This window comes from Amaranthus tricolor, chromosome 2 (assembly GCF_026212465.1).
Source record: "Amaranthus tricolor cultivar Red isolate AtriRed21 chromosome 2, ASM2621246v1, whole genome shotgun sequence".
NCBI classification, from domain to species: domain Eukaryota; kingdom Viridiplantae; phylum Streptophyta; class Magnoliopsida; order Caryophyllales; family Amaranthaceae; genus Amaranthus; species Amaranthus tricolor.
Genome location: NC_080048.1, coordinates 37950633 through 37973476, shown reverse-complemented (window position 1 = coordinate 37973476; position 22844 = coordinate 37950633). Strand labels below are relative to the sequence as shown.

The following is a 22844-nucleotide window of genomic DNA, read 5'->3' as shown; positions in this document are numbered from 1 at the left end:
ATTACAATAACTTTGTTGGTGGGCTCTGATTTCTTGTATACGTGTGATTTATGAAATTATGCTTTTCTAGATTTTTACTCTGCGTAATGCTCAATGAAACAAAATACTCAGTAGTTAATCTTTTTCTAATTTGAGATCACTTTCTTATTCACATAAAAATCGATTTCTCTTGAATGGAATAAAGTACTACATTTTGTCATTTTCCAGACAAATTTCTGAAATCAAATCTCACCTGGCCTACACGATAATCCCCAAAAAAAACTATTTCTTACTACAGCAAAGTAGCTTCTTCAGTTTTTTACTGTGAAACCCAAATTTCCATTTTCTTTTTCCAAAAAAAATAATTTCATATTATGATTTAAAATATTTCAAAATTCCACAAAATACAAAAAATACTGTAAGCAAAAAAAAAAAAACAAAAGAAATTGTTGTCTCTGCCAAATCATTCATCAAATTGAGAAAAGCAATTTAAGTTGATACAAATATTGGAGTCAAACAACACAAAGACAAATCCCAGAAACTGGACATTTGCCTAGCAACAGCAGTAAATAAAGACGAGACAATCTCGCATAATAAAACAGCAAGACGGTCTGGATACTGAAAGACGACTAATACTAACGAGTAACAACGCAAATATACAACTTTTTCGAACCCTCCATGTCCAAATGCAACCAAATACTGTGCATATCATATCAGATTTTATTATAAACATGGATATAGAGAACAACTGCAATAATAATAGAAGCAGTTGCATTGTACCAGGATTTTATTTTTTTAAGTCACCAGCTTTGTTGAGAACTGCCAGACGAATTCCCGTTCAACCTGTCAAGTACAGCATTGAAATCGACAGCTTGCCCACTTTCCTCCAGCCTTTGAATCACACTCGCCACATGATCACCCCGGTAACCCATGCTCACCAGCTTATCTATAAGCTCGTTATAAGGATGGCTGCGCACATATTGCTGGGGGCTCGGGCTGCGAATCATATGATTGCTACTGTTTGGGGGTGGGGGTGGGGGTGGCTGGTTTTGAACTGATGGGTTAGGAGGAGGGTAGACACCTTGAGAGTAGTGAGTTGGTTGAGGAGGTTGATGAGATCTGCCTCCATCACCATCATATAGCATGTAAGTTCCGGCAGAACCAGTTTTATATCCATCACCTGGGTGAGATGGAAAACCACCCTTCATATGTGGGGAAGGCTGGGGCTGAACAGGTCTACCGGCCCCACCATACCCATAAGGCCTTCCTTCCGGGTGACCCATTCCTGGGTGTGGAATTCCTGGAAACGGAATCTGCATAGGCGTGCTGCCTGATATTCCATCTTGAGGCGGCGGATTCATAGGTTGACTAGTCATGTAAAGAGGATAGACACTTGATTGGGGATTGGGAGCCCTAATCTGATTCTGTGGTTGCATTGACGGTTGCATTTGCGGTTGCTGGGGTGGCTGTGCTGGTAGTTGATGGGGTGGTTGCATAGATTGAGTGACTTGCTGCGGCCACTGTTGTTGATACTGAGGAAATTGTTGGGTCTGTGATGTCTGATTCACTTGAGTTTGTGATGGTTGGGGAGCTTGTAACTGTGGCTCTCGATACTGAGCATCAGTTGAAAGATACGAAGGGTGTGACTGAGCTTGGGAATTTGGCAACTGATTAGAAGGCAAGTAATATGGCTGCATTTGACTATGAGTTTGTGATGGAGGAGGTTGTGGGGGCGGAATAGACTGCTGCTGCACAGCGGCATGAGAGGGTTGTTGGCTAATTTGACTAGGCAATGCCAGGGCCAATTGGGTGTTAGGGGCATCTGACACATCGTCATTCTTCTGTTCTGGGGTAGGTACCTTATTTTTCTCATCTTGGCCTGGAGATGAGGAGTCTTTCTGTGCAAGCTGAAGTTTGGCAAGTTCTTTTTGAGTTTCAGCTAATTCTTGCTTATCCCTAAGTATCTGGACTGATCTGTGTACCTAAAATCAAAATAAGAAACAAAAACATTTAAAAGAATGCGTGCAGCAACAGCTACAATAAAACAAAAATATCCATGTGCACATCAAGACCAGGTCACATACACCCATATCCCCCACAGTTCTGCTTCAGTTGCAGTAAAAGTGGGATACTATGAGCATAAAGAAACTATATATGAGCACATCTCAACATACAAGTACAACAAATGTCAAAGCTTTTATCCCAAAAAATTAGAGTTAACTACATGAACCAATATTAAATGGTCGTCCACATGGATTCTCAATATTAAATGCCAAAATTGATTGCCAAATCATTGATTACTTGCAGCTCATTTGGAAGAGAAGTGAGGAGGGGAGATGAAGGGGAAAGGGGGGGGTAGGGGAAGGGAGGGGAGGGGAGGGGGAGGGGGAGAGGAAAGAAAAGTTATTCCACGTTTGGATAAGATGAAAAACTCGGGAAGAGAAAAGCAGGGAATAAATCCTATCAGGTGTTAACTAAATTTTGCAATGACAGCGAATAGATTGGTTTGATCTCGATTTGTGCCAAAAATTTATATATCTTTGGTATCAAATTATAGTAGATAATTAACATGGCTCATCGAACCATGTACGCTTCTTATTCATGTAAAGTTGCAAAGTTGTAGACATTTTCAATCATGGGTCAATCAAAAAGCATCTCTTGTGTTCTTTCATGGTAAGGTTGCATTCAACAAACTATGCGAGAGACACTTGGCATTGAGATGATGGCATGTTATCGTAAAACATTGCGAAACGTGAACTGTTAACTGCAAAACGTGAACCAAGTAAACAAGGACACCTTGTTTCTCAAAATCTTTTTGATGACCAGAAAACATCAGAAAAGAGGAGGGACAGAGGAAGTTGGGGGCTGATAGGGGGGATAAAAAAACAGTTGAATGAAACAGTGTAAAGAAAGGGTAAGGAAGTCAAGGTAATAACAGTCAAGAGGGGAGGAGAAAAATGGAGTTCTGACAGTTTGGTTTCCTTAGGACGCCCAAAGGTTGGACAGATTTGCTGCTGGAACAAAGAATGAAATATAATCCCTTCGCAGCCTTCACCTCTATCATTGGATATCCAAGTAAGAGGACTCATACCCTTTTATTTTCCTCCAAAAGTCCAAACTAATTTATCCAAACAAGCTGTCATTAGAAAGCATATGAATTTGCATACGTCCTGGTCAAACTAAAGGAACTTGATAACTTACTTCTTGAACGTGCTTCTCCAGAAATTTCAGCTTTGAATCTGATTCCCCGTGATAACGGGCCAAGTCAGAACGCATTTCCCCGATGGATTTATCGAGGTTGTAGCAATACAACTCCAATTGCGAGAGGCGGGAACTAATTCCCTCCAAGAAACGCATGAGATTGTCAGAATATTTTTTCATGGTTCTTTCAACAGTTGAAATCATTTCTTGGCTCAAGGAGTCCTCAGGCTGACTATAGACATTAGCTGTCGGAAACACTGATGACCTTGAAATTCTGCTTTTCTGAAAATCCTGCTCAATTAAAAACATCAACGTTCTTTATCAGCCCAAAACACAAAAAGGGAATGAAAACGGTAGAGGTACAATAAGCTACACACTGCAAACACAATGGTCGCCTATAGACCTTTAGAAAATACAGATATTTTGGAAAGAGCTAATGCTACCAGTCAAAAAAGAAGATATAAAGAAATGCCCTTAAATATATATAAAACAGGGTGGGCAGCTTATATAATTTCCAAGCAAAGCTTTCATTTTCTACTAATATTCCAATCACTATTCGAAAACTGCAATTACTTTAAATCCCACATTTTCCAGCAGGATTTCATTTTCAGCATACTTACATCCTAACATGAATTAAAAACAGCGCCAAAATGCATTGAGCCATACAAGAAGACAAATTAAATCCATCAAGTAACTGAGTTCATAACCTAGATACTGCAGTATCGTTTGTTAGCTTGATCAAACATTGGATTTGACAATACATCTATTAAGCAACAAGGAGACCAGCACACAGCAACAAAACAAACCAAACAATGATCAAGAGGCCAATTACAATCAAATTACTATACACACTTTACTCAAAATTAACCTTAAAGCCATCAAATTCAAAGTGAGCAACAGAATAACAAGTTACAACTATCACAATCATAGCTATAATCTACAACACTGCATTGCAATTCATTGTTTGTTCGTTTGTTTACAGCTTTGACACCAGAATCCCAAATTCTCCACCATACATACCATTATTTACAATTTGGTCACAAATCAACAACATAAATCCACCTCCGAATTCAGCTCTAAACTTAATAGATCCTTCTCCTCTAGCACAACCACCAAAGTCGATGTCAAATGGTCAACGCAACAAAATGCTTAAGCTAATTTTAAGTCCTATAATTCAATATATTATATCATCTATTACATACACCCACACAGTAGTACAATACCATTATCGTTTGTTTACAGCTTTGGGACCTTTCATTTTGGCTTCGGGTACCTAACAAATGACCAATTCAACCAAAAGTTTAAGGTGATGGTACATGTCATATTAATATATACCCTATCAATCCATAATAATCCAAACCAAAAAGGTAATAGCTTTACACGCATCAAAAACAGCTTCAACAAATTCCAAATACAGGATTAGATCTCACTTGTCAAAAAAAACCCTAAACACGAAAACAAAGTATATAATCGTAAGAACAGTAATACCTTGGCAGAATTAATTCCAATAGATGGATCGGAGTGAACGCCATTAGACGAATCCTGATTAGTGTAATCTTCGTAAGAACAAAGTATATCATCAGAAGCAAAATCGAAACCTTTGGAACCCGAATTAGGTCGACTAGACGATCCAGAAGCCATGATTACACTCCGAAAAACAGAGGAGAAATTGAAGAGTAATTTGTTGACGCAGAAATTAGGGTTTGTAGTTTGCAGAAGGATAAAAATTGGGAGGAAAAATTGGGGAAGAAGGTTACTTCATCCTGCAAGTTCGTAAAATGCTTCTTTCTATACCGTTTTTATAAGAAAAATGGAGAGATAAACCCGTTTTTTAATCACTAATTTTCAATTAAGACTAGTAGTTGTTTGACTAATGGCTAAATGTTTATAGTTGATAATTGATAGTTGATTGGAGCGACATAAGTTCTTATTTAAGATCGTTTTTAACTTTTTATGAAAGACGCGTCTTAAATGGACTGGTCCATTATTATTAAAACAACTATCATGAAAACTCACATTGTGTACCCTATTTGGAATTATCTATTGAAGCTAGTATTATAACTTATTTATTAGAGTTGGTATTATAAACTATTAAAATTAGTATTTAAAATTGGTGTTATAACCCATTAAAGTTGGTATTTGGAATTAGTATTATAGCCTATTTGGAGTTAGGGTTATAACCTATTGAAATTGGTATTATAATCTATTAGTTGGTATTATAACCTATTAAAATTGGTATTTTGAGTCGACATTTTAATTTATTAAATTGTTTAAACCTTAAATTGTTAACCTATTGAAGTTGATATTACAACCTATTAAAGTTGGCATTTTAACCTAATAAAGTTGGTGTTTTAACCTGTTGAAGTTGATTTTTAAAGTTGGCATTTTAACCAACTACAACAGGTTAAAACACCAACTTTAATAGGTTAAAATACCAACTGTAATAAGTTATAATACCAACTTCAATAGGTTAACAACTTAAAGTTAAAACCACAATTTAATTGGTTGTAGCGCCAACTCTAAATACCATCTTCAATAGGTTATAACACCAACTTTAATAGGTTATAACACCAACTTTAAATATGTTCAAACGCGCGCATCAATTTTTAGGTTTTTCTCCTTTTTTTAATTGTTGGAGTGGGTGTGGGAGAGCCGTCTCTTATAAAGACAGTCTCTCATGAGAGTTGTTTGAGCGATTGATTTTGAACTAATTTCAATAAATAGTTTGTTCAAAAATATCTTATTTATAACCATATACCGACTAATTTATCAAACACTAGAATTAGATGATTTGACCATCCAACTCTTTATTTATGCCAAAATAAGCAAAAAAAATTTTAATAATATATTTTGCCAAACACTACTCTTTCGTTTCGAGATAACTCTAAATCAAAATTTAATAGTCCAATTAAATTAATTAGCACATTTACTTTTATATTTAAAATAGTCAACTTTAATTATTTAAAATTAAACATTTTACTTTAGACATTAAAATTAGAATTTAAATACTAAAACACTTATTTTTAAATTTGACTTCTAATCTTATTTGATCGCCACACATTAGCGTATAACAGTTCTTTATTTATGGGTAATAATTGAGCGAGAGACACGACGGGGTTGGTGTATGGATAAGTACACGCGTAAACGCACCAATGCTACAATTTACATTGGTATACTTCCTCGTTCAGAAATTGTTGCTATATGAGGATAATTAGTATTATACTATTCATCGTTAAAGCTTATTTTATATATTGTGATTAATGTGTAAAAATAAATATAGTCAAATGAGATATTGTTTGAATCGTCTAATTGCAACTTTAGTAATATTAACTTTTTATAATTTTTAAATTTGTGTAACTTAATATATAAATAATCAAAATAATGTATTAGATTGCGTAAAAAGTCAAATGTAGCAAGTAATTTTATAATGAAAGAGAGGAAGTACTGGTTGCTAAATAAACTTTGCAACATAGTTATGGTTTTAGGTGATATGAAAAATGTGCCTTTTCAAGTTTGAATAAAATGGGATAAGATGATAATGACAACCACAATAGTAATGATAAAGCTTAATTTTAATAAATTGACATACAATTGATCAAGTCACTAAATCAAAATTAGTCTAAGTTGTATCTTAAGAAAGAGTTTATGCTGGGTTTGTGGGGAGGTTTGTTCTTGTTATATTGTCAATTTTCAATAAGACTAGTTTTAAATACTTTTTTACTTGCACAGGTAAAAAGGGTTAAGAGGGCTCGATGTGATTTTCCGTGCACCTTCTCTAAGCGCAAGTCAGTAAGTATTCAAAGTATTTGCCTAATAAATCCTTGTCCAAGTGCACAAACTCTTAACTAGGGGTGTTAATATTAGGGCTTGTTTGTGCCGTGAGGCCTAAAAAAAAGTTTTAATAACTCTTGTTTGTCGTATAGAATAAATATTCATCAATGTTCAAATGATTAGCTCAATTGAATGATCGTTATCAACCAATATTGTTTGAAGATTAATAAATTTCAGAAAAAGTCGTGAGTTCGATCCTCACTTTAACACTCCCCTACTCTCGGTCTACCGTGTAGCTAGGAAATAGAAGTACATAATCCAAACACAAAATACACCGAGCAAGCAAGATGATAGAACTTACAAAAGCTTACAATAATACCATCCTCATATAATCAGTAAATACAGTCTTAGAATACAATGAAATAATAGGATGCAACCATACAATCAATTGTACACAAAGCATAAGTTATACAATAAAGATACATCTAAACATACTATGAGACGAGTAGCGGAATCAACGTATAGGCTCTTAGAACAAGCAAAACAAGGAAACGAACGACGCAGTTAATATCACCACCACGGGAGACAATAAGTTCGATTGGTGAGCGATGTTTGCTTTGACGTCTTTTGAAACTGGATCTGTCGATTTTTCCTCACATTCAAGCCCGCGCTTACCCTCTTTGCACTCGTTTGCGAAAATGCCGGGAGGGTATTTACCGTAGAGATTTATGTAGCTAAACATAGTGCTTGCACAGTTATTTGACTGGTCATTGAGCTCATCGGAGAAAGGGCAAGCAAATTCCTTGAAGGCCTTACAACAGACATCAGCGGAATACTTCGGTCCTTTGCATTGACTTGTTATGATCGTGTAGTTTTGACCCTCGAAATTTACTGGGCACGCTGCAGATTGAATGAAAAAATGAATCAAGAAAAAACCCAAGCATAATTCATGCAAATTAGTCTATTTTCCAGTAGATTTCATACACTAGACAGTATATTGATATCGATATAATGCTCCATTAGATGATTATAAGATATCTACTTATTGGGGTTTTAAACACAAGGTACTCAGATGCTCGTACATTTCAAAATGTCTTAGCACAGTTTGCACAAGCCACGTAAACAAAGTCTATTTTATGTTACTTGGACTCGGGTACTGATGTTGGATACCGGTACGTGTCCAAGTGTCGAATACGTCAAAATATTCTATTTTCCGCCTAAAAGAAGTGTCTAAGTGCCATATCAATGTCTGAGAAAAAAGGATCGAACACAGGTACGTGAAGCAGAATGAAGAGTCCGAGTAACAGAGAGTCTATTGCAAAAGATTATATATTAATATGTTTTATTTTGTTGTGCTATCTACGTCTTTAGCTAATCGAAAATGGAATAAGTTATCAACATTAGGCAACATTTAACTCCTCTCTCCTAATTAGAATTCTTCATATTTAGTTTATCAGGCTTATAGCATAGTGTAAAAACAAGGTCGTATCACATCGCAATGGTCGTGTTGTGCAGGTTTTCAAAACAAACGAACTGATAATTCCCGCGTTGTAAAAGTGTAAAAAGTCACATCACCGTTGCGTTACTGCTACCGCATTTTTATATTATGGCGTACAAAAAGTCATATTGCCCTGCATTTGGGCTTTAAGCTGCTTCATCACTAAAACCAAAAACCGAATAGCATTCACATAATACCAAACCATCTACCCTACTGGAAGAACAGCCTTAGGTCTAAAGTCTACCCTGAAATTCCAGGTAACTCTTATCTACAAATACCTACCCTAGAAGCCAAACACAAGGATCCAACCAAGGTATAATTCTATAAGGAACTTGACTTGAGGAGGCTTGAGATGCTCGTCGGTAAGAATGCATAATCAGAAACGTAACACTTGTCAAGCAATGATTTTAAACAGTGCACTCGTAATTATGAATGTAAACTCCCTTATCCCAATCCTAAACTCATAATTGTAGTTTTTGATATGTTTGTATTCGTGTTTGTTTTAATTAAGAACCCAATAATCATGTATCAGTATCATCTCACCAGTTCTGACATACAAGCAACATTCCGTAATCAAACTTATACTGCTACGATTTAAGCCAACTACGATTAATCTTTTTGTAATAACTTAAGAACTTTATACACGTCTAAAGGCTACAAGATAGCACTAAAATGCTGCAGCAGAATGTCGCCTTATCAATTTACATCAATTTCACGTGTCTTTGATATTTCCTACTCTCCATATACATAAATACTCTTTGTTTATAAGGTAAGTCCCTATAATCACCTGATAGTTCATTATTTTATCACTTAATTGATGTAGCTGACGGCTGACCCCATATTGGTGAGATTATAGATTTGCATTGTTGTTCTTAGTTAGATATATATCCATCAGAAACTAACAGAACATTTCGGAATCAAGTACCATTGCCAAAAAACTAACACAAAACCAACTGGCCACTGTATGGTCATCACGAAAAGATTCTAACACTAAAGTAGTTGATGTTGAACATAACCCAACAAAACGTCAAAACCCCATCCAGATCGACAACTTAAAATCTCACTTCATCATGCATGATCAACCTAAATGCACACATTTTAACAATACACAAGACAATGCCTTTAAGATATAAAATAAATCTATGATCTCTGTAAACCATAAAAGAGATCCAACAAGTAACATTTAGCTCATAGCAAAATATCGCCCACATCACCTCAACCTTAATGTAAACGTTTTTTTAGCTTAGCACGATGATAACAAATGTTATTTCTTTGTTATGAAAAGTATAACAAATATCAAGCAACCAATTGAAGTAACAGAAACATATTGTTTTTTATCACAAATCAACATAATTGGAAATTTTATATTAGCAAGGGAAATCGAGAATGGATCTACGGTCCCGAATCATTAGATTATTAGTTCTACTATCATTAAATTGTGTAACAACGAATCAGTCCTATACCATTTGGAGCATGTATCACTTTCTCCAAGAGGAACCTGGGTTCGATTCTCCTTGTCCCTCCCCTTCCCTCGCTAGCCAAAAAAATTAAATTCTATATTAGCAAGGGAAATCAGGAATGCCTCTAAGATCCCGAATCATTAGATTATTAGTTCTACTAATAATTAAATTGCGTAACTAAAAATCGGTCTGGTATCACTTGGAGCATGCATCACTTTCCTCGATAGGGACATGGGTTCGAGTATCAGTATCCCTCCCCTTCCCTCGGTAGTTGATAGCCAAAAAAGATTAAATTGTATATTAGCAAGGGAAATCAGGAAAGGGTTAAGATTCCGAATCATTAGATTATTAGTTCTACTAAAATTGTGTAACTAAGAATCTGTCTTGTATCACTTGGAGCATGTATCACTTTCCCCGAGAGTAACCTGGGTTCGATTCTCATTGTCCCTCCCCAAGCCCTCCCCTCCCCTCGGGAGCCAAAAAATTAAAGGAAAATTTGCTTAAAATAATCTCAACTATCGCTCATTGACCAAAAATAATCTCAATTATCACTTATTTTTTAATAATCCCAACTATGACTACAGTTTGTTCATAGCATACCCATCCCCTTTATTACCGGCTGCAACAGATTACAATTTTGCTGTTAAAACCCACCCCCTCCATCTATTTAAATCCTTCTTCTTCTTCCCCATTACTCCTCTCTCCATTGATGAACCCTAAACCCCCAAATAATTAAAATGAAAATTAGAAATTGTTAAAACTTTATATCCTCAAAATCTTCCAAATTTGATTTGATTTTTAGGGTTACTAAGACCAAAAATCCATTATAATTACATGAAAACAAACATAGAAGTTGCCATTAACCTAAAACGAAATATTTGATTTTTAGAATTACAAATTTGATTTGGGAAGGAAGAGATTTGGGAAGGAATTAGTATGAAATTATGGAGAAAATTAATAGGGAAGTAGTTGAGTATTGAGGGGGAAGACTGAATTCAAGAGTAAAGTAAAACAAAAAAAAAAAGGGAAAAAGATATTAAATTCATTTTTACCCGTTGTAAACAGTAATAGAGGGGAGGGGTATGTTATGAACAAACTGCAGTCATACTTGTGAGATTAAAAGAAAAAATAAGTGATTTGGGATTATTTTGAGCCAAATTTTCCAAAAATTAAATTGTATAGAATATAACAGAACAGCCGAATTGAGTTAGTTCAAATTATCCTGGATTCGCCATTGTAATATTGGAGCAAATACAATAACATATATGAGCTAAAAAAGAGAGAAAGAAAATACGTTTCTGGGCTTGAAGCAAAGAACGGCCGGTAGATCTGTGGGAATCAAAAATTGTATCTGCAAAAAAAAAAAAAAGCTCAATAAGGAAAACCCATCTAAAATTAACAATCCCATTACAAAATCACCCAGAGGAGAAACAAACGCACCAGAAAAGTAGCTTGAAGATGCCAAATTAAGCAACAACAAGAAAACGGCAAAACCCAGATATCGATTAATTGACATTTTGCAGTTAATAAATTAAAAAAGGGTTATGGGTTATTCAAAGGAATTGCCGATCAATATGAATAATTGATCGAGAATAAAGGAATTTGGGGATTCTGGTGTTTTATCAATGGCTTCAGGGATTAATTTTTTTGGGATTTTTTGAGGGAAATTTGATGGGTTCTCTAAAAATGAATGAAAGGGAAGAGAGAAAGCGCGTATATAAGTGTCATGTGTGCAAAGAGGAGCATCAGCCATCGCCCATTAGTGATCAGCTGTCATAAACTCATAATATTAATAAGTGTTGACAACCTTGAAATTATTTGAAGTTTTTCCATTTTCTTCCCCCATTAAAGCTACACAAATTAATAATAACATGGTGGTGAGACAATTTTAAATTGATTACTAATGATTATATTGATTTCTGAAGACGATCTTATACAAGATGAGTTGAAAACGATACATATAATATTAAGGACCGTATATGAGAAAAAAATTTGTATTTTACTTATGTAATTTAATTTAATTTTTTCTTTGGAAATATAAAAATTTAATTATAATTTATCAGCTTAGTATTTATTCCTTCTTGTGAAAATAAAATAATTATATAAAATGTTAATTGTTTTTCAATTTCTAGATTAGATTCTCTTAAAAAAGTAAAAATTATTAATAATAATTAAAATTTTTAGTGTAAAATGTTGAGTTTGATTATTATTAACTCACTACTTCTCTCAATCTACCTTATAATAAAAAAAAAATAAATAAAAATATAAATTTTTCGATATACCTCCAAGGTTTTAATAAAAAAGTATTTATATAAGTTGTGGATTTTGTATTACATTGGTCACCTACAAAACTTTTTGAAGAACTATCACTAGCAACATTTAATTTAACATTAAAAAATTTGTGATAACACGACCATTCAAGAACATAAAGTGTACCATTTTAAGTGCATTAAGCAAAATTTCTAAAAAATATTGCTAAAAAATTCCTTAATTCTCTACTTAATGCCATTGGTCACCCACAAGCAACATCTAATTTAACATAAAAATTTGCAAAGAGAAAATTAATTAAGAAACAAAGTGTTTTTGGCAGTGCATTAAACAAAAATTCTCAAAATGCTGCTAAAAGGTTTTTTAATTATCGGTCTAAACAATTAGATTCAATTCTCAATAGGTTGATCGATCCCTATACAAGTTCGTTTTTAAGGATAATTTTAAGGTGCAATCCGCCTAAAATCCAACTCATAAAAGGGCCCAAATTGAGTTAATTTTTATATTTAAAATTAAGATTGTAAGTAGCTTCTAGCAGTAATCGAAATTGCAGCATTAGGTTTTTCAGTCAAGCGCATGACTACTGAACTACATAGTTGGAGAAAAAATAATCGAAACTTTTCTTATATAAACATCTTTTTTATTTTTTCATCTAGGGCTCGAAAATTGTTGGAAACGACGCTGTTCAATTATTCGCGCAATGAAGCCAGACTTTTAAATTGATGCCCCTTTTATGCTTGACCCGAGCGAGCTAAATGGCTCGACCAATTGATGATTTTGTTAACTTATTGAATTTATGCATGTTTTTGTTACTCTCTTCGTTTCTTTTTGTTTGTCCACTTTACCTTTTGCACGCATTTTTTAGCAAATTTTAAGTCTTAATATCCCTAAGTACGCATCATAAAAAATTATAAAAATAATATGTTAAAAAACTTTACATCAAGATAAATCTAGCAAAATCTCATATGAATATATTTTATCTTTAATATATATTTCAAAAATCTAATTTAAATTTTTCTCTCTTAATGTGAACAAACTTAAAATGGACAAATCAATAGGAACAAGAATATTGTTTTGGAGTTTGGGTTTTGTTTTACTTATTTCAATCTATGTAAAGGTCGTGTTGGCCTATATTATCTATTGTATTCATACCCTTATACACAAGTACATAAGCCTCTAGAATACTCTTCCATTATCTTCTCTACTCTATTATATTAATCATACAGTTTAATAATTTTACTATAAATTAACAATTTTCAATTTTTTTAGCGTCTCTAACAAATTACAACATGTTATGGGTTGAGAATTGCATACATGGTTAGTGCAAACAGATTACAATCATACAATATAATAAATTAGTGAATATGGCTAAAGAAAGTGTAATAACTAAAGAGAATTTATCAAATAAAATTCATTTATTTGTTAAAGAAAAATAATATGACATTTAATCTTGGCCAGACATAATTTAGTGACCCTCATAAATTTCATCGTGAGACAATCATAAATGTAGCTAAATAGTTCAACTAAATTGAATTAAAATCTACTTTTATAATCTGTTGTAAAATGTTACATAATTTATTAAATAAATAATAAAATAAAGTACAAGTTTGTAGTAGAAAACAAATTATATTTGACAATCATGAACTATGCTTATGTCAACCACCAAAAACTCCGAGAAACCGATCTTCAATCCCGAACAAAGTAATAAGAAGATTTTGTTTGAACTTGATATTAATTTTTCGCGAGATGCTCTTTCCTAAAACATCATTTTCTCCCTACTATGGTGCTTAGGAATAAACCGGAAATATATTCAGAGATACAAAGCATTACACTAAATTCCTAACACACGGAATCTAGAATGATGTAAGAGAAACTTAAATGGAAAAAGATACGAAAATTTTACAATCGAGGATTGCAAGTTCTCTATGTAAAGTGGTACAGAAGAAAATAAATCAGAAATTGCATGTAGAAAATAACCACACAAGCCTTCTATATTTATAGAATAGCTTACATCATTTCACGAAACAACACGTTACTCCATGAAACACGAGATCGATTCACGAACTAATGTCGTCTTTCAATCAATCCATCCCAACATATCTGGTTAAAACAACCATATTTAACTGTTGGTAGTTACATTAAAACTAACAAAACGGATAAACTAACTTTGCGAAGAAAAACTCGCAAAAATCCGCGAAACTCGCGGGCCGCGAGCCGCGACCTGCTACTCCCACAAAACATTAGCTTTTCCTTCCTTTCTCGCGATCCGCAAGTTGTTTCACGATCCGTGAATACTACTTTTTGCTCAAAACAGAAACTTTGCAACCTTAGAATATTCTCAAATTAATTTATTTAATTTAATTAATTATAATTTCCGATGCGCTTTAAATTACAACATAATTAAACTATTCTTTTTAAAATTGTTTATGATACACACTAGTTTTGAATGTTAAAGAACTACTTTAAATGTAAAAGATATTTCACTTTAGTTGTTAAAATCGCAAATCATTTGATTATAAATTTATAAGTTAATAGTATTAATATTAAATTAATATTGAATTATATAGTAACATTCTATTAAAATCGTCTCGTCGTAAGACAGTCTTATATAAGACGTGTTGTAAGGGTACAATAGGCGATTTATAAAATAAGTAATTGGTAATATGAATAAGGATTGCATTTAGGAATTTATTTTTCAATACTTTATTTAAATTTATTTTTATAAATATAAGATAGTAATCAATTAATAAAATATAATCAAAATGCAATTTTATCGAAGTATTCTTTATATAAATTTTATACATTAAATAAAATGTACCTCTTTCTTGAAAATGTTAACAAATGAAATACTTGAGTCAATATTATCAAAATAATAATATTATTACTCGGATTAACTTACTTAATAACCCCAATCAGCTTAATAAACTTATAATTAAGCTTTATTAAAGGTGGTCTATTTCATTCTCCCCAACTTAAAATAATTTCGTCCCCGAAATTATACACACTTCTTATCATCCTTAGTCATAACTATAACTCAAATTTCGTGAAATGAGAATCAAATAAACTTTAGTTACTTCCCATCTTTGATTCAAGACATACTATACCTATAAATTTTCAATCATATAAGATGAATTATATATTGGTAACACAACAAACCTCAATTGAACTACTTCAACCCTTTAACTTTGAAACTTCAACCTCGATTTACTTTACGTGATCGTTCACATGTACTTTAAATCAACCACGTTACTTCAAAATCTTCTATACCTTTAATTACATATTTGGTCATTTCAACCTTTTTATATCCTTGGTTTGAGATATTAAATCATCAACTTACTTGCTGTTTCCCAATTACAATTAAATTTTTAATTAAAAACTCTTATAACTCCCGAGATACTTTGAGATGAATACCTTAAGCCATTTATTGAATCTCATATTCATTAAAGATATCCATAATCATTTTTCTATCAACTTTTAATAACTCAAAACTCGATCATTGTCAACTTATTTCGAAGTATAACATTTATAACCATACTCTTCATTTAACGCTTAAACTTCAAATTCCATAAGAAATTCATCCGAAATAACTTCAATAACCTTTAGACATTCAAATTCGTATTTTTTTCTAAACCATTATTCTATTATACTCACGTTTTACCACACTAATAGTTTCATAAAATCCCAAAAGTTTTTTTTTAACCTTTAATAATCAAACATTTCCTCACTTACAAAGTCAAACTTCTCACAATTTAAGTATTCTTTAAACTTCCAATTGATCCCTTTTTTCTTAATTCACATTTTACCATCAATAAAACCTTTATAGAGTCCCAAAATTATCATTCATTCATTAAAAACCGTTGAAAGCTTTCTCAATCATAATTTTACATTATCCTCAACACGTATAGGCCATTCAATCAAACTTACTACAACATAACTTTAAGTTACTATTAATTGCATTAACCTTTACTTCCTTTCGAAACTTTCCTTAATTAAAATTTCTCATCCCATAATTGAACATGTCACAAATACTTTTTCTACATTCTTTATTCCTTTATAGATTGTCAATCTTAACACTCAATTAACGCATAACTTTCAATATTCCCAAAATGTTTCTTTTAAACTCTTTGCATCGAATCATTCTTGCACAACATCATCGCAATTCTCGATAAGTTTGGTCCTCAACTCCTTTTTCCAGTTATCCGAGTATATATAATATCTTTTGTAAAACAATTTCAAGAATACATGACTCGAATATATATATATATATATATATATTAAGTTGAAATTTTGAGATCTTTTAAAAACAACTTTTTTTTTTAATACATGACATGTAAACAATCACACAATGTTTCACATAAAATCAAGTAAATCCACCAAGCAAGATTAACTTTAATATCCTTTAAAACTCCGTTCACGAAACTTCAAAGTTCCAAATTCATAATCCGGACTTAACTCTTGGCCTTCAGCCTAACTCTTACTAAAAGAGGATTCACAACACGTAAGGAAACTTCAAGATTTCCTTAGCCCATAAAAACGCTACACATCACACATATAACACATAGTCACATTAATACCATCCGATTCTCAGAGCTTACACCCTAAGACACGACTACCGCGCTCTCTCGAATTTTCGAAATTCATTTTTTTTTTCAAAAGTTTTGTACTCGAATATGAGGATTCGAGTACTCTAGAAACAACCAGGCTCTGATACCAATTGAAACAGCCAAAACCAGCGTAAACAATATAATAATATTGTCTACAAAGCACAGCGGAAGACTTATAGAAGTCTGGGCTGAATCCGACCTGTGGCTCGATAGCCACATCAACCAATATCAGAGTATTTAAAAACTTTACATAACTGTAATACAATTACTTACAACCCAGTTATAAACTAAGTTAATACATTATAAAATATCTAGTTTTTTTAAAGACATGATTTGTCAAAATATCATTATAAGTTAACCTTCCGAAAACGATGTCCTCGCTATCGCAACACATGACACATAAATGAGCAGCACATCCATCCGCACTAAAGATGGCAACCTGAAAGTGGATCTATCCCCTGTAAGAGATAGGCCCTATAAAAAAAAACTGTCAACAATTGCATTGTTGAGTAATCCAACAAACTACTATTGTATACAAGTCATTAACAAACATCTCCAATCAAATTCCTTGTTCACTTGGTAACCATTTATAAACATCATTTTATCCAAATCAAAACTCTTTTAAAAGACCGTTTGGTATCGACATAAATACGGCTATGAACCTTTAGTTCATAACGAATCAAAACACAGCCATAACTTTACAAGTTAATAGCGTAAATCAAAACTCTTTTAAAAAGATCGTTTGGTGTCAACATAAATACAGCTATGAACCTTTAGTTCATAACGGATCAAAACACGGCTATAACTTTACAAGTTAATAGCGAAACAATACGGCAAATAACAAATATGATATCATTTGCGAAACAACAAAACTTTATGTACCAAACGTTTTTATTCAAAACTCATATCAAATCAATAATTTAACAGCACTTTAAAACGTGGGAATATATGGACCGTCAGGAAGTAGGCTTGATCTAAATCCTGAGAACACGGGTGATCGTCATCACCGAAAATACGGTTCTTGCAAGAACGAAACGGGATCGGGGGCTCGAGACCGATCCGAATAACCATTACCTATTATTAAGCTATAGGATTTCACAATAATCCGGATATAAATATCCGTTGCCAATTCTCAAAAACGGACATTTTTCAATGTCGAACATTTCAATATAAATCAAAACAATAATTCAATTGATTTTCTTTGAAATCAACAATCATATCTCATTTTCATAATACAATATTTCAAGACTCGTATTTTGTAAGTTAGTAACATACAAAACATGCTTTTGTAATCTCTTTAAATAAATACAATATTTAAAAGCTCATATATAAAAACATATGAACCTTCAAAACATAATTTAATCAAGGACTAGGAGCAAGGTCAAACAAAGTCAAAATCCACAGTTTCGAACACCAAAAATTATACGATTTTGCTCAAATATCAATAGTAGTAATACCACACCTTATAAAACATAACTTGAACTTTGAAATACTTGAATTAAATTTAAAAGATAAGATAGTAGTTTGCTTGTAGGTTACCTTTCTATGCCATGAATAACAATCAATAATTAAAATACCAATCACTTCATCATCAACCATCAACATGTAAAAACTTGAGTTACTATCAATGGAGTTTACCCAATTTTAAATTCCAAATACCCAACTTATATCATATCCAAATAGATCAACTAATCAATACCCAATTGATTACTTAAGTTCCCAAATTTATACTTGAACCAAACATCCATATTAATCAAATAAGAACAATAACTCAACAATAAAAATCAATAAAACCCAATTGAATAATAAATAATAACCCTAAACACTTGGAGTACTCAATTTGAACCCCAACTTTCATTATAAACAAGTAAATCCACAATGAAGCAAGAACTCACTAAACTTTCTTTTGAAATCACAATCATTATTTAAAATATAAACCAATTCTCATCATTTAAAATACCAAGCAATAAAGGGAGAATAATAACCCTAAATTAATCTCAAATACCCAATAAATAACCTTCAACATCTAATTTATTTTATACTTCCTAATCCCACATAATAAATTCCATTTTAGTACCATAACAGGACACTTGTTAGTAATTTGGTCATAACTCTCTCATACGAACTGATTTTGGGGCGATTCAAGTGCCAACACGACCATGACTCAAAGCTCTACAGTTCTCACGAAGACACCAGAACCCAAAAATAATCAAAACTATCCCAAAATAGCCAAAACAGAAGGTTCAGCATTGATTTTCATGACAGCCTGCTGGTATGTCACTGTTTTGAACATAACTCTTTCATACGAACTCATCTTGGGGCGATTCAAGTGCCTACGTGATCGCGAATCGAAGCTCTACAAATCTCATGAAGACACCAAAACCCCAAAACGACTCTAACTATTTCAAAACAGCAACACAAATTCGGACAGAACAAAACGGAACCTCATTGTCAATTTATATGACAGTCTACTAGTATTTTGGACATAACTTCCTCGTACGAATTCATCTCGAGGCGATTCAAGTGCCCACGCGACCGCGACTCAAAGCTCTACAAATCTCAAGCAGACATAAGAACCCAAAAACAATCAGAACATTCCCAAAATAACCAAAACAGAAAGTTCAGTTTTGAAATCCACAAATACCAAACTACTTTAAAAACATTCAATTAATACTTATGTAGAATAGTTTGTGGATTACCTCAATCACCATAGAAGGACCTTGCAATCTTGAACTTCTATTTGAGTCACAAAATCCCCAAATCAATTTACAAAACCCTAACATTTAAATTTGAAAACAAAACAACAAAAGAGGGAAAAGTGGTTACCAACAATAAAGGAAGGAGGAGAAGTGGTTGCTGTTGGTGGTGGAACTCGTGGCTGCTCGTGAGTGAGTGAGGGAGGGCCGGCTTCACAGGGAAAAGAGGAAGGAAGAGAAAAGAGAGGGAAGAAGGAAGGGGTGCCGTGGGTTTTGTATGAGGGAGTAAGGGTATGTCGGTTTAGATTGAGGTAAAGGGAGTTACTAAATTTCGCCACCCCTTTTCATTTTTTCGCCATCCCTCTTGAAATTACGAATTTGCCCCTGAAATTTAAAAAACTACAAAATTGCCACTGGACTTTAAACTTAATTAATTAATGTAAATCACACTTAATAACACTATTAACACTTTAATCGGATTACATTTCTCTATATATATCGAATTCTCAGACGCTATTGAAGTACGAATTTAAACACGGTACTATCTCTCTAAAAACTCTTAAACAAGCTGTTACTTGTAATCGGTTAACTATGGCTAACGAAAGCGACTATGAATCGAATGCGGTACGTAAATGTTTCGATTTGAATCAATGCAAATAAATAAAAAAAATCGCAAAAAAGTGGGCTATTGAACCATGGTTCAATCGCCCAGTTTTGTGCGATTTTTTTTTTTAATTTATTTACGTATTTTTTTATAATAATAATAATAATAATAATAATAATTATTATTATTATTATTATTATTATTATTATTATAAATGTTATTATTTTTAATTTTATTATTATTATTATATTATTATTATTTTTTTTCTACTTATTTACGTAATTTATTTTTTCTATTATTATTATTATTATTATTATTATTATTATTATTATTATTATTATTATTGTTGTTGTGTTTATTAATTTTACTTATGGTTTTTTTTATTATTATTTTTATTATTATTATTTTTATTATTATTTTTATTTTTATTATTGTTGTTGTCATTATTAATTCTACTTTTTGTATTTTTGTTATTATTATTTTTATTATTATTATTATTATTATTATTATATTATTATTATTATTATTATTTTTTTTTTTCTACTTATTTACGTAATTTATTTTTTTTTGTTATTATTATTAGTATTATTATTATTACTATTATTATTGTTGTTGTTGTCTTTATTAATTTAACTTTTCGTTTTTTTATTATTATTTTTATTATTATTATTTTTATTATTATTTTTGTTATAATTGTTGTTGTCATTATTAATTTTATTTTTTGTATTTTTTTATTATTATTTATATTATTATTATTATTATTATTATTATTATTATTATTATTATTATTATTATTATTATTATTATTATTATTATTATTATTATCATTGTTGTTGTCATTATTATTATTATTATTATTATTATTATTATTATTATTATTATTATTATTATTATCATTGTTGTTGTCATTATTATTATTATTATTATTATTATTATTATTACTATTGTAATTATTATTATTATTATTATTATTATTACTTTTCGGCATTAATGTAATTAATTTATATTATTTTTATTTCAAATTTGCAGGAGTTTGAAAACTTTGGAGACAACGTAGACTACTCCGGTAGCTTTGTTACGGATAGGGAATTTACTTCCGTAGATGAGTTACATAGTTGGGCCGATGCGATAGCAATAACAATTGGTTTTCAATTTACACGTGCTTCTTATAAAAAGAAAGAAGGACGTTCTAGAGTTAGTGTCTATTTAAGATGTCACCGCTATGGTAATATTAGGGGTGATGTACAAAATCTAGATAATACTGCCCGACCTGGTTCTAAAAGTAGAAGTTGCGGGTGTAAATTTATGATTGTAGGAAGTAGTCGTAAACCAAGAGAAAGACCTTGGACGGTAAGGGTGTGTCCTGATGAAAAAGGAAAACATAACCACCCGTTCTTAGTGTACAGAGATGGTCATGTAAGGGCGAATAGGATAAATGTAGATATTCGGGAGCACATACGACAGCTTAGTGCAACCGGAATACAACCGACCTTTATTATGAATTCTATAAGAGATAATTTTCCTGGTTTTTATGCTAGTATGAATCAAATATATAATATTAGGCAATCAATAAGAAGAGATGAGATGGAGGGTAGGACTCCCCTTCAACACTGTCTTCATATGGCCACAGAACTGAATTACGTGGTCTGGACAGACTTGGATAGCGAAGGGCAATTGAGCAGACTATTAATTGCAAATCCTACCTCTATCCAAATGATTCGTACGTGGTCGTATGTTGTGTTGATAGATACAACGTACAAAACAAACAAACAAAAGTGGCCACTATGTGAAGTGATCGGAATGACGCCAACCAATCACAACTTCTTGGTTGCGTTTTGTTTGATGCGAGATGAGACGGCTGTGTCGTATTCGTGGGTGTTGTAGGGATTGAGAGATATTTTCGGCACTGCTCAGACTCCTGGTGTCATTGTAACCGATCGAGACGAAGGTCTATCCGCAGCTATTCGTGACGTCTTCCCAGGTAAAAAGGTTTTGTTGTTGACTAATTAATGTCGTTCTATGTATTGAGTATGTCTTAATTAATTAACCGGAATGTTTTGTTTACTGTAGATGTTCGACATTTGTTATGCATCTGGCATATTGGCAATGACGTTGAGAACATGGTGGACAAGTTGTGTGGCGGCAAAAAAAATCAACAAGGCCAAGTATTCAGACAGGGCAGATGGAACCCCTTGGTTCAAAGTTCTACAATCGGAGAATTTTAACAGAGATGGTAAGCGATCGTTAGTACGTGGTCGGTTAGGAACAAAAAGGTCGTTCGGTATTTGGCTGGAACCTGGATTCCACTTAGAGAGAAATTTGTGCGTGCGTGGACGAATGATTGTTTGCACATGGGTAACCAGACTACCAGCATAGTCGAAAGCCAACACTCGTCTTTCAAGTATTACCTTGGTAGCGGTAATAGCTCATTTGATACCCTGTTTAAAAGGGCACACGCACAGATTTTAAATCAACAAGCCAAGATCCGAAAAGCGCTACAAGAATCCATGACTTCTGTAGCAAGGTCGCTGCGACAACATTTTTTAAGACCTTTATATCGTCACGTATCTATCTATGCCTTGGAGCAGCTCCAGTTTGAGTATAACCGCATGTTAGACCTGGGCGATTATGTATTAAACAAATGCGGTTGTGTACTTCAACAAACCCATGGTTTGCCTTGTGCATGTTATTTACATATGTGCATCGGTTCACATGGTGTTGTGTACTTGGATGACATTCATCCATTTTGGAGTACTTTGAGGT

At 32.6% G+C, this 22844-nt stretch overlaps 2 protein-coding genes and 1 long non-coding RNA gene across 3 annotated transcripts; all 3 read right to left on the bottom strand.

Annotated features, from left to right (window-relative positions):
* Nucleotides 1-428: 428 nt before the first annotated feature.
* LOC130806194 (uncharacterized) lies at nucleotides 429-4995 on the bottom strand. Its single transcript, XM_057671185.1, has 3 exons — nucleotides 4669-4995; nucleotides 3181-3471; nucleotides 429-1961 (listed from the first exon to the last, which is right to left on the bottom strand). The coding sequence occupies exons 1-3, from the start codon at nucleotides 4819-4821 to the stop codon at nucleotides 780-782; spliced, it is 1626 nt and encodes a 541-aa protein (XP_057527168.1). The 5' UTR covers nucleotides 4822-4995; the 3' UTR covers nucleotides 429-779.
* A 2307-nt stretch (nucleotides 4996-7302) lies between these two features.
* Nucleotides 7303-11780, bottom strand: LOC130806531 (GPI-anchored protein LLG1-like). The gene is made up of 3 exons (XM_057671658.1): nucleotides 11350-11780; nucleotides 11204-11260; nucleotides 7303-7851 (listed from the first exon to the last, which is right to left on the bottom strand). Exons 1-3 carry the CDS (start codon nucleotides 11423-11425, stop codon nucleotides 7481-7483), a joined length of 504 nt encoding a protein of 167 aa, XP_057527641.1. The 5' UTR covers nucleotides 11426-11780; the 3' UTR covers nucleotides 7303-7480.
* Nucleotides 11781-13227: 1447 nt separating this feature from the next.
* Nucleotides 13228-19782, bottom strand: LOC130806762 (uncharacterized). Its single transcript, XR_009040368.1, has 4 exons — nucleotides 19608-19782; nucleotides 19481-19517; nucleotides 17141-17255; nucleotides 13228-14471 (listed from the first exon to the last, which is right to left on the bottom strand). It is a non-coding gene; the product is annotated as an uncharacterized LOC130806762 (long non-coding RNA).
* Between the last annotated feature and the right edge of the window lie 3062 nt (nucleotides 19783-22844).